General features: G+C 42.4%; 2 protein-coding genes across 5 annotated transcripts in view; both read left to right on the forward strand.

Moving 5' to 3' along the window:
- Positions 1-10,700, forward strand: part of erfl3 (Ets2 repressor factor like 3) — a 58,602-nt gene extending 47,902 nt beyond the window's left edge. Inside the window, exons 6-8 of one of the 3 annotated variants that reach the window (XM_023964445.2) lie at positions 9,942-10,009; positions 10,402-10,466; positions 10,561-10,700. In XM_023964445.2, the coding sequence (XP_023820213.2) occupies positions 9,942-10,009; positions 10,402-10,447 (114 nt within the window). In that variant the 3' untranslated portion in view covers positions 10,448-10,466; positions 10,561-10,700. The remainder of the gene's footprint in view (positions 1-9,941; positions 10,010-10,401; positions 10,467-10,560) is intronic. The other 2 variants (XM_078933564.1, XM_078933563.1) reach the window with 2 other exon arrangements.
- A 273-nt stretch (positions 10,701-10,973) lies between these two features.
- cicb (capicua transcriptional repressor b) overlaps positions 10,974-13,084 on the forward strand; it is a 37,766-nt gene continuing 35,655 nt past the window's right edge. The window contains exons 1-2 of one of the 2 annotated variants that reach the window (XM_023964418.2): positions 10,975-11,114; positions 12,780-12,890. The gene's annotated coding sequence lies outside the window, so the exon portion shown is untranslated. Of the gene's footprint in view, positions 11,115-12,779; positions 12,891-13,084 lie in introns of both variants that reach the window. The other variant, XM_023964420.2, reaches the window with a different exon arrangement.

Here is a 13,084-nt window from a genome sequence, read left to right on the forward strand (position 1 = left end):
ACACTCAAACGGAGGGAGGAGAGTTAATACCATTATGTAACATTGAATTTCTCCACTTCTTCTTTTGTGGTTTTTTTCAGACTTGTAATTAAGCTGTAATCAGGTTTAATTAAAACCAGTTAAAACCCAATATGAATCCCACTTTGTTTACGTGTGTTCTTCCAGGCTTCCACGTTCATTCATTATAAAGGACAATGAGGTTTTATTATCAAGTCATTTGAAAACAAAAAGATTACCTTTTAAAGCCTGTCAATAAAAAGGTGGGGGCAGTTTTGATGTCTGGAGATTACAACTCGCATGGGGGGGGGCGTTTTTGTTTTTAAAAGTCACTTTTACAACTTCTAAGTACTTTTAATACATTTGAAAATGTGTAGTTTTAGGTTTACGCTGATAAAGAAAGTAGATTTTCTTTATATTTTTAACTCAAACATGAGCCTTCACTGCAGTTCAGCTATTTTATGCAAGAATAAAGCGTCTTAGGTCTTCTTTCTGACAACTCTGCAGTAATTTTTTCTGTTTTTTTGTCCAACGGTGAATCATGTTGAATTGAATTCCTGCTTTTGAGCCTGTGAATGTTACACACTTGAAAGATGTGGTCGCCTAACAACCCAAGACTGAAGACACTTTTTAAAAAATTTACATTGCACAAAAACTCATTTTACGATGCATTTACATCCAGAAGTGACAAAGTGATGCATTGTGTCAGTTTTGGATGTAAAATAAATGTAAAGTGAAGCGGCTTTGAGTGTCCTCTTAACCCTTGTGCTATCTTAGATGACCCCACCCTTACATTGACATGTTCTCCCTACCGTGGATAAAGGTGGAAAGACTTCATGTAATCCATGGACACCAGTGAAGATCATAAATCATTGAAGAAAAAAGGTTCAGAGCACTGTCTGGTGGGTCTAGATGACCCAACTCCCAATGGCAAAGTGCCTAGGATAGCACAAGGGTTACGCTGCTGCACTTGTCTGTAATCTTCTCATCTCTCACAGGTACAATGAGGACACCAAAGGTACAAATTAACTATTTTTTACATGAATTCAGTTGTTTTTTTAGCAAAAATGCAACAAATTGCTTATAATCCCACTTCAATCATCTCTGTCCACCTCTTCATTGCCGAGAGCTCTCTGTTTACATGCTCTTCCGCTAGCTTACTACCCCAACCAAACATAACCTGTGCAACAAAAATGGCGAGCAAGATTGGAGCGATCCAGCTGTGGGGTTTTGAGCCAGATGCCAGCTCAGACGAGAAAAACGAAGAAGTAAAATGTATCTATTTTTCTGCAAGTAAATGCATCAGAATGGAGCAGAGCAGGAAGTTTGTGGCCCACCTCGCGTATTTACACAAATACGGTCCTTCTGAAAGAGCGTCTGTTCCTGATTCACAACGATTTAATTAAGGAAATACTAAGACATGTAATTTTAGGATCCATTTTCTTTATATATTTCCTCTATCAGGAAAATGACACACAAACACGATAAAAAAAATCTAATTTAGAGTGGGTCTTTTGGATTCGTCTGGAATATGACTTGAAAGTGAAAAGCGCAAACACAAAATGCCCCTTAAGAGATGAACATTCCTGAATGTTTTGCAGAAAGATGCAGCAGAGAACATCCCTTAAATGTTTCTATTTAATGCAGATTCCCAATACGACACACTTGTGTTTTAATGCATCCTAAAATAGTAGTTTGTGTTCAAGCCGCTCTGAGCTCAACATATATCCTGGCTTCTTAAATCGCTGCTAGCTCTGACGTTTTCCTAACAGAGGAAAAGCACTTTCCCCAGCTCATGTGCACACACCGTCCACACGTGAGGCTCCCCCTGTTTTGATGACGTCCGTCCCCCCCCCATTCTGCTGCAGGCGCACTTCCAGGTTCCCACAGCGGAGAAAGAGGAAGACCGCCGAAGAGCCTCCAGAGTTTCAAGGCCTTAAATGGCATTCTTGCATTATTAATTTGAAACTGGTATTTTAAACTTCTAAAAAGAAAGCATGCCATCAAAACATGAGCCAGGCCAGAGCTTCAGCAAACAGAAACAGAAGAGGCAGCAAAAGGCAAACGACATATGGAGCTGCAGAACAGAACAGTGCCAGGTCTTAAGAATTTCCACAAAGCTTCACATTTTTAGCAACAAAAGTTCTAGTGTTTGGTTGATTAAAGGCCAAATTGAGTAAATATTTAATAAATGAAGTTATTTTCTTTTTACTGCACAAAATCGTTAACAGAATAGAATAAAAAGTCCCCTGTGGTTAGGGGGGTCGTAAAGAATACTACCAACGTATTCCCTGCGTGTCGTAAAAGGCGACTAAAAGGGACGGAGCGAGAGGACTGGGAATCCTCTCCCCTGTAACTACATCCCTAATTACGGACAGGGTAGAGTTGGGAAGGGGAGATTACCTCCCCAAACCCTTAAGATTGGGTCGTTGAATGTGCGGGGGTGTAGTACAGACGGAAGCAAAAGAGATCTGATTGGAAGGATGTTTGAAAGGAGGGGAATGAGCGTGTTAGCACTGAGTGAGACAAAGATGAAAGGGAAGGGTGAGTGTGTGTTTGGAAGTGTGAGTGGGAGAATGTCTGGTGTAGAGAGCGGGAGAGCAAGAGAAGGTGTGGCTTTGCTGGTGAGCTGTGAGGTGAGACGATGTGTGGTCGAATGGAAGGAGGTTTCACCAAGACTGATATGGGTGAAAGCGAAATTTCGGAAGGAGCTGTGGGTGTTCGTGAGTGCATATGGTCCTGGCAGTGAGAGGAATGAAGAGGAGAGAGTGACATTCTGGAACGACTTGGATGAGTGCTTGCAAGGATTTGGAGCAAATGTGAATGTAGTGCTGATGGGAGATCTGAATGCTAGAGTGGGTGATGAGAAAATTGAGGGTGTTGTTGGCGGGCATGGTGTTCCTGGAAAGAATGATAATGGTGAGAGACTGATAGGAATGTGCACTGAAAGAGAGATGGTGATTGGGAATACATGGTTCAGAAAGAAAGAGATCCATAAGTATACGTGGGTGAGGCAGAGTGGTGGAAGAGTGATTGACAAAGCACTGATGGATTATGTGGTGGTTTCAAAGGTTGCATGTAGTAGATTGCTGGATGTAAGTGTGAGGAGGGGAGAGTGTGGAGGCATGTCTGATCACTTTTTGGTGGAAGGAAGGTTGCGTGTGGGTATGCCATGGGTGAGATCGAGAAAGAGTGGGGAGGCAAGAAAAGTTCTGAGAGTGAGTGTTTTGAAGAACAGAGAGAAAATGTGTGAGTATCAGAAGGAATTAGGTGGCAAGTGGAATATGGTGAAGGAGCAAATGGTTGTTGGAGTGGAGGAAGAATGGCAACAGTTCAAAAGTGCAGTGGTTGGAAGTGCAGAGCAAGTGTGTGGTGTGAGACGTGTTGGGGGTGGTCTAAGAAAGGGAAGTGAATGGTGGTGCGAGGATGTAAGGTTGGCTGTAGCTGAGAAGAGATGTGCGTACGAAGTATGGCTGCAGAGAAAGGACAGGGAGTCATATGAGTGTTATAAGGAGAAGAAAAGGGATGCTAAGAGAGCTGTGCGTGAGGCAAGAGCGGCTGCGGACGAAAGGTGGGGCAGACAGTTGACTGATAATTTTCGAGAGAACAAGAAAATGTTTTGGAAGGAGGTGAAGAGGGTGCGAAAGGGAGTGTCGGGGAGGGAGGAGAAAGTGAAAACAGAGGATGGAAGGATGTTGAATGAGGGGAATGCAGTAAGAAAAAGATGGGCAGAGTATTTCGAGAGGCTGCTGAATGTGGAGGAAGATCGGGATGCTGTGATTGGGATGGATGGAAGGGAAAGTAGACTGAATGTATTGGGAGAGTTGAATGAAACGTTGATTACAGGAGAGGAAGTTGAGCAAGCTGTGGGAAAGTTGAAAGTAGGAAAGGCTGCAGGTGTGGATGGGTGTGCTGGGGAATGCCTGAAGTGTGGTGGAGCGATCGTGATTGAGTGGTTAGTGAGATTGTTGAATGTGTGTTTTGCAAATGGGCAGGTGCCGCTTGATTGGATGAGTGCGTGTGTGGTTCCCCTGTACAAGGGTAAGGGTGATAAGTATGAATGTGGTAGTTTTAGGGGTATTAGTCTGTTGAGTGTTGTAGGCAAAGTATATGGGAGAGTGCTGATTAATAGGGTAGTGGAGGGAACTGAGTGTATGATTGGTGAAGAGCAGTGTGGTTTCAGGAGAGGTAGAGGGTGTGTGGATCAGGTGTTTGTTGTGAGACAGGTGTGTGAAAAGTTTTTGGCTAAGGGGAGGGAGGTGTTTTGGGCATTCATGGATTTAGAGAAGGCGTATGATAGGATTGATAGAGAGGCGTTGTGGGTGGTGTTGAGTATGTATGGTATTGATGGTAGATTGTTGGAAGGTGTGAAGAGTTTCTATAGACACAGTAGAGCGTGTGTGAGAGTGGGAAATAGCATGAGTGAGTGGTTTCCTGTGAGGGTTGGTCTGCGTCAGGGATGCGTGATGTCTCCGTGGTTGTTTAACGTGTATATGGATGGTGTGGTAAAAGAGGTAAATGAAAGGGTGTCGGGTACGGGTGTGAGCATGATAAATACTGACGGCAGCGAATGGAGTGTGAATCAGCTGCTGTTTGCAGATGATACTGCACTAGTGGCTGACTCAGAAGAGAACTTGGGACGTCTGGTTGAGGAGTTTGGAAGGGTGTGCGACAGAAGGAAGTTGAGAGTGAATGTGGAAAAGAGTAAGGTGATGAGGTGTACGAGGTTAAAGGGTGAACGCAGATTGAATGTGGCGTTAAATGGGGAGTTGTTGGAAGAGGTAGAGTGTTTTCAGTATTTAGGGTCGTGTGTCTGTGTGGATGGTGGAATGGGGGGAGAGGTAGAGTTTAGAATGAATGAAGTACGAAAGATATGGGGAGGAATGAAGAGAGTGTTTGAATGTAGGTCACTGGGAAAGGATGCAAAAAGGAGATTGTATGAGGGTGTGGTGGTGCCTGCAGCGTTATATGGGGCTGAAACATGGAGTCTGAAAGTGGCGGAAAAGAGGAAGCTGAATGCAGTTGAGATGAGATGTTTGAGGAGTATGTGTGGTGTGACGCGTATGGATCGTATGAGAAATGAAGTTATCCGAGAGAGAACTGGTGTGACGCGAGAGTTGGCTGAAAGAGCAGAGCAAAAGGCACTGGGATGGTTTGGACATGTTGAAAGAATGGAAAGGGAGCGATTGGTGAAAAAGGTATATGAATCTGATGTGAGTGGAGTGAGAATGAGAGGAAGACCGCGAATGGGATGGACGGAGGGTGTAAGGAGAGCGCTGAATGCAAGAGGGATGACTGTGGTGCAGGGGAGAGAGGCTGCTCAGGACAGGGATGGGTGGAGAGAGTTTGTGTATGGATGAATGGATGGGTGTGGTAGAGGTCTGGTCTTGGGATGAAGCGGCAAGGGGAAACCAGCCTTGGCTGAGGCCCTGCAGTGGAGGTGCCCACACTGGGCTGTGCAGCTGACCCTGGTGCAGTGTGGTGTGGCTTAGACCAGATCTCAGACCAGTCGCACGCACATACGCACACACGCACTCACGCACTGAAGGAGGAGGGTTTGGGGAAGAGACAGAGGGAGCTAAAATTGTGTGCCTTGTCTAGGCTACCCCACCTTGGTGGGAAACAGCCTTGGTAAATAATAATAATAATAATTTTTTTTTTAAATTCAGTGTGTATGTGAACCAGCAACAGACAGGTGACTTTTTCGGGGTGGAGCCCGATGTCGCCCAACCGTAGCTGGGATAGGCTCCAGCAACCCCTCAAAAGGGATTCAGCTGGTTCAGAAAATGGATTGATGGATTTTCTAAAATGAAATATAATTTTAAACAGTAAACAGCCATTAGAATCTAAATTAGAAAGCCTAAACTAAAAAAAATAGACTGTCATGATGGACAACGTCATTATTAACAATAGTGTTAGTAATGATAAGAGATTGGGCTACTTTTACCACGTCAGTTCTTTAAAAAAAAAAAACAACTTTATTGTTTGTTTTCCAAAGGCAAAATTCAGCTGCTTAACCCTCTGGATTTCTCTTGCTGACACACCAAGCATCCGGGTGCAGCAGGAGACCGCAGGAACCGCAGGGCTCCGTCACCTGTGCAGCATCCTTCCCTCTCCTCCACATCCTCCAGCTTTCGCGGAACCGGGCCCGTGCAGACTCAGAGCCGAGCCGGCTGCGTGCTCCACATTCAGCCTGTGCAGCGAGTGCACGCTGCAGACAGTACAGAGCCTTCCTGCATGCACGCGGCCACAGTCCCAGCAGAGCTGCAGCGTCTGAGACACTTACGATACAAGCTCACCGCATCCTCCACCATACGGAGAAAAGCTGCACCGCACAGGACTCAAGGCGCGCGCGCATTCAAGTGGTTGGTTTGAAACTTCCCTTTCCTCCTCCTTTCCAGTCAGCGTCTTTATTCAATTGACTGCCCTCGTTTTAAAGAAAACGGTTCTAAAACAGTTTTTAGACTCATAAAATGGGTAAAATTTATTGATAAACTGGTTTTAATTAACTTGTCATTGAAATTTGTTTTGCCATTTCTCATGGAATGTCTCCCTCTATTGGTGGAAGAGGGAAACAGCACTTCCCTTAGGTTTGCTCTCCTGTCTTTTACTAAGTCACTGATATTTATTTCTGCAAAATTCCCTGCACCAGCCAGAGGTGATAAAAAGATTAACTGTGCTGCACTTAGCTTTGTGTTGTCTTTTTTTGCTGTTGTTGTTGTTTTCCATTAGCATAAGGGGACGTTTGTGTGTCCAAGGATGCCTCTCCACAAGAGCCCCTGCCTTCAGCTGTGGAACATGACATGTACCCCCGAGGAACAGCTGAGGAGTGTAAAGTTACTGTGAACAAGAATGCAGCCAGCACAAGGGCCTACTGTTCTCCCACACTGCCGCTTGTGTGGAAGCCGAAGTTCGGCACGGCTCCCGTTAGGGCCCGAGCTGTATTCTGTTACACGCCCTGTGATTCGTCAGGCATTTATCAGGGTCACTGAGCCGGTATACAGTTTCAGAACACAGATGCACTTCAGGGGTCTAAATAAGTCCACACAAGACAGACTTTTTGATATTTCTCCATCCCTTTTCTCTGACTAGCTTAATCTCACTTTGAGTGCAGCATTTATCAGACGTAGGAACTAATTCGTCCTCTGCTGAAACACAAAGAGGCCTTCAAGAGCTCATACTCTTCCCAAAGCTGAAGCAAAGTTTGCATGTTTTTTCTCATAAAAGAGTTCTCACCAAAATAACGCAGGTGTATAAAACCTTAGAGGATAAAACACACGCTATTTCCTGGTGTTGCTTGTTATAATAAACTAATAAATTCAGAATTCAACTTATAGCTACAGGCTGAGTTAAGAAGGGAGACCAATAAAAAGTAGTCCACTTCAGCTGTTGCACTTCTGCTGGATTTTTGGAATCAAAGCCCCCACATGAAGCCCCAGCTCCCGTGTCTAACAAGAATCCATTGCTGCCGGCGTTTTTCAAGTCCTGCTTTCCGTTAGAAGGATGGAGGGAGGCGAGCTCTGAGGTCTTATGCTGTAAATCCACAGCAAAGCCTCAGAATCGGAGTTATACTGTTGGTTTTTGCCATTTCGTTGGAGCGCACGGTGCCAATGACCATGAAACTGTTAACTCAAAAACCCTCCTGACTCTGTTTACTATATTCACCCCTTGTTCAAGTTTTTTTTTATGGGGCCATGCATGACTATGGGAGAGGTCAAAATGAGGGTCAGAGGTTATCCCACTCCCTAGCGCCTGCTGTAAGGAACACCGAGGCGAGAATCATTCCTGGGAAGTTATGTAGAACGGGTTTAGAGTTCTCCTGTTGGCCAGGTGGGAATGTGGATCAAGAGCTTCAAGTACGAATTTATTGTTTTAGGAAAAAAAGTGTGTTTTGTACGTCTGGTTGTGGGTCTGTTGAACGTCAGATTCCGAGCTTTCCCCTTTCACTTCTCTCCTGTGTGTGTTTCTACCTGACGCTGCTCTGACAGCAGATCTCAGCAGGATACGAAGGCCTCTGCTGTGTGACTGACAGTCCAGTCAGGAGTGTGCAGAGAGCGGGTGAAGGGTGGAGGTCAAATGTCAGGCTCCCACGGAGGATGAGACATCAGAGCACGAGAAGGGAGGAGGAACTCGCTAACGAGCCGGCGGCATTATCCCATTTAATATGAATGTTTATTCAAATTATGACGCTCCAAAATGTTTAGTAATTAAAATCAATAATACAAACATGTAAAAGAATTGTGAGATTGGGAAAAGTCTGCTGACAGAATTACTGACCTAAAGTGTTGTTGTGGCAGCAACAACCAGACTGTTTTCACAATTTGTCTTTCTTACTGCGCCTTTGAGCAAAAACCCCCGCCACATACTCAAAAACTCCCCAGCTCACTAGTACCTCACTAGTACCTGGTGAAAATGAATTCTGGGCCGTAGTGAACCCCCAAAACTGATGACATCACAGTGGTTGAAGCTGCCAGAACCTCTCATAGAGTTCAAAAACATATTTCCCTAATGAAGTCAAACATGTTGGGGACATCCAAAGAAAGTTTTTAAATTATTATGGGATGGCCTCAAATCCAAGCAGCCAATTTCCCCACAATATGGGAAAAGAAATCTTCAAACTTTCACAGAGGTTAAATCTACAACCATCCCTGAAGATTCGTTGACCTCTGACCTCGAGAAGAGGCAGCCATCTTTAATTTTTTGCAAAAAAATGTCTGTGCTGGCTACAAATTTTAAAGTCCTCCTAAGAATTTCGATCAATTGCCTCTTAACTTCTCGGGCGTCATTAGGAAGCTACTTGAGGAAAAAATGCTTGATTTAAAAGTGGTAGATTTTGAAGGGCGTTACCGTGGCGAACTCACAAAAGTGATGTTTTTTGCTCACACAATTTTTACTGGAATATTGTGAAAATTTAATAAGTTATTCATTGGTTTAAGCTTAACAAAAGATATGACACATGAAAGGAACATACTAGGAATGTGGGTGTAACAAATCCCCCTCTGTTGCCAAGGAAACCCAAAGGTTTACCTTTGCCGATTCTTCTAAAAATGGCATATAGACCTGTTTGTCACCCCCAGGCAACTAAAACATAAAATGGTTGCTATGGCGATTAAATAAACAAAACAGCTGCCATTTAGAAAAAAACAGTTTTTTTTCATGAAATTGTCATGTGCAGCAGAAGGGGGGGGGGGGGGGGGGGGGAGTTGTAAGTGGCATAGCTGCCGAGCCAGTAAGAGCACTGTTAACAATGGTTTTTTTGTAATCTTTTTCCCCCCAAAATCTGTGATGTCAAAATTTTCCTTTTCCAAAAAACATTGAATCAGCAGAATGACTGTTAATCAGTGAAAGTGGGTGTGGCCTAAACCCTCATAGGCTGATCTTTGGACGTTTCATCCCTTTACCTCCTGCTCAATGCCGTTGGTAGGACACTAAGATTAAACTGTGATGACTGATTACGGAAAAATGTGTACAGTTTGTATCAGCGGGTGACATTCTGGATCGATTGAATGACATTTTTAGGATGTTCAGTGTCATTATTGCTGCTGAAGATGCTAACATCAATGGCAAGTGTGCAACACGCCAGAGAAATTCTTAAAATCATAAAATTCCACAAATATGAAAAGATTTGCCTAATTTATGTAATTATATAATCATATTGCTTTTCGTGGCAGAAGCAGTGACTTTACGTTGTTTTAGCTTGTTTTCAGTTATAGAAAAACTTGATTCATGAGCCTAATAGTTTAATGAAATGGACTTCAGGACTTTTTCAGCTTTTTATCCAACCGTTTTATCAAATATAAATAGATAAAAACATGTGTCTTTTATTTGCATAAAGGTGCACTAAGAGGGGGGATAATGAAAACATTTTCTGAACAAGAAAAGGATATTTTTTGATGATTTATTTTTTATTTTTATAAAACTTCTTTTCTGTTTGATTTCTTCAGGCAGAAACTGGATGCCGTCGTGCTGCTGGTGAAGGTACAGCTATGATCCAGAAGCAGGTAGATGTAAAGTAAGGTTATATGAGACGCCATACAAGATATAATTCATATTTTGTCTCACAAAGGTTAGTATATAGAAGAGTTTATGCAACAAAGTAGGAGTAATGTCTCATGTGGCCTCTCATAAGGTTAGATCTACAAACAATATCCATCCAGCAATTTATCTATTCATTTTCCAGCACTCTAAACAGTCGTAAACAGTTCAGCACAATTTTAAAAACATTGTTTCTTAAAAATAAAATATTTTTTTTTGTTTTCCTGTGTGGGTCATTTAACTTTATTTGTCTTTTTAATCTCACTTGCCACCTACACAGCTCTTGCTGACACAATATCTGATTTTAAAATAGTCAAATCTGGATTTTCTGTGTTGCAGCAAATCTTCCTGTCGTCCCTGTTGCTACAGGATGGCACTTCCATCGCTACTGTGGAATAATCCATCTCTCGCCTGAGTTTCAGTAGCCATCTGAGGTGCTTCCCAACCTCTTGCACTTTAAGGATTCACTTATAAAAGTTTGATAAATAATCACACATTTCTTCTTTTCCTTTCTGCTTTTACCTTCAGGGGTCGCCACTGCGAATCAGCGTCCTCCGTCTAACCCTGTCTTCTGCATCCTCTACTCTAACACCTTCATGTCTTCATTCACTGCATCCACAACCTTCCTCTTTGGTCTTCCTCTCTAGACCTTTTGCCTGGCAGCTCTTCTACCAATATATTCACTGTCTCTCCTCTGGACATGTCCGAACCCTCTTAGTCTGGCCTCTCTGACTTTATCTCCATACCTCTGACCTGCGCTGTCCCTCTGACGTACTCATCCCTGATCCTATCCATCCTGGTCACTACAAAAGAGAACCTCAGCATCCTTCATCTCTGCGAGCTCCAGCTGTCTTTTCCTCTGTGCCACTGCAATCACAATCAGAAATATATTCACAAATAATGAATCACAAAAATGTTAATCAAACATTTGTCAAGTACAGGTTACAACTTCAAGTGACAGTTTAAACCCTCCTGTATTTTTCAGCTGAAGGAAGCTCTGGGTGCAGCTTCACCCTGTCGTAGCAGAGACACGTGTGGAAGATTGATGCATGGATGGATGGAAACTAACAGCAGTTTTGGAGGTAGAGTTGGACCCTGGAGGAGCAAAAAAACAGATTTCAACAGTAAAATTTCAGTCTGTTTGATTCCAAATTCCTCATCATTTCCAACAGATTACTCAAGGAGGTGCTGACTACATTTTAGGATTATTATAAACACTTCAGTATCTTTGCAACTGAAACCCAATAGCAAAATTAAGATCTAAACTAAGGAATTTAATGTGTATTTGTTAATGAGGCAAAAGGTAGTTTCTTTGCAAACAATCAGCAACAATGTTAAATGGCTGAAATTACTAAAGAAATGTATCATCATTAAATGTTTTTTATTTGCTAATAAGATTGCACACTTTTTCAGAAATGTGTCCAAAGAGCTAGTTTTTCACTGCCAAGAAAAAAGGGGTGTGATCTTCCTCTCACTATCACCCCTGCACCACCAGAGAGCAGCAGATTCTTGTTACCTAGACACACAGAACACATGATTCATAAAATCTGGTCTTTTTTTATTACTTTTTGTTTTAAAAGAGGGTACGTCGAAAGGGTTGAAGCATTTTCTGACACACCTTGTAATTTTTCATGTTTATTTATACTTGAATACGGATGTGACTTTAAAATGGAAGATTTATTTTGAAGTCATCCAGATTTAGGGGGGGGGGGGGGGGGGGCTTTTTTTTTTTAATTTCTTTTATTCTTTTTTTGTTATTTATGAAAGTTGTGTTCACTAAGCTGTTTGCATTCACAAGTCATTGCTGTGAACCTGTAACTGGGGTTCCAATTAGTTCTCTGCACTGGTGAACACATTCAATTCTGGGCTGAAAAAAAGATTCCATTTAAGAGCGATGGCCAGAACCTTCAACAATGGACAAATTGGCATTTTGGTGTGCTCTGTAAATGTAAACCCGTGTGCTATGCAACATAAAACAGCCCGGACATCAAAAAAAGAACAGTGCATGATCACAGCCCTCTTTCAAGGGTAAAGGCCCCACCACCACCACATACAAGGAAGTAATAGACTCTCTCCAGGAGGTAGACAAACAACCATCTAAGTCAGCTAGAAAGCAGACAAAGTTGGCCATGAGCTGCACACAATTTAGCAGCATGAAAGGGCTAGGCCTCGAAGAACATCTTAGAAAACATAGAACGTCTAAAAGAAAAATAACTATAAAAACAAATATGACAAACACTACCTGTTAAGAGTAATGAAAAACACGCTTTTTGCAAATAGAAAAAGACTTTTGAAATATATTGGAATAACCTTTATTATGTATTTCTCTTAAAATAGTGCGCTTATTCCAACCTTAAAACAATAGATTTACATAATATGGATAACTCAAAATCTGTACACTTTGAGATAATTATTTGATATATGCCATCCATAATTTCTCCATGTTAGATTGTATTTCATTTTTACAATCCCTCTGTGCGTGTCATTTTTCCGTATAGATGTTCATTGAGAAATTCATTATAATAATTTTTTAATACAAAACCAGTATGGGGTTTTATTTTATTAAATTTGACTCAGATTGCAGTTCTACCCAATGAACACTAGATGTCAGTCATCACCAACATTTGAATCCATTCCCACTCCTGTCTGTGTCCAATTCCTCTGCACACTGGCGCGTGCATTCCCCACACTTAGAAAGTATAGAATCGTTGTGCGTTTAACCAATCCGTGTGTTCCTCTGTTTTTAGGTCTGAACGTCTCGTTTCATCCATCTCTGAACTGGATGCCCCCGTCAGACGCCACCATCAGGTGGCGCTGCCACCGTCAGTTGCATGAGTGTGCGCCTCAGCATGATTCTGGTATTCTACTACGCACAAGACTATGCGATTATGTAATGTTTACTATTATGAACTACATCCGTGGCAAGATAACGTCGTTTTTTAACCCCTCTGCGTGAAAGCGGAAGGTCGTTTATAAAAGTGATCATATGTTGCACATGAGATTACCTGCCTTCCAAAACGGCCTCTTTTCACAGTTATTACTAAGCAAAACA

This window comes from Oryzias latipes, chromosome 16 (assembly GCF_053564925.1).
Source record: "Oryzias latipes strain Hd-rR chromosome 16, Olatipes_Hd-rR_3.1".
Classification (NCBI taxonomy): Eukaryota; Metazoa; Chordata; class Actinopteri; order Beloniformes; family Adrianichthyidae; genus Oryzias; species Oryzias latipes.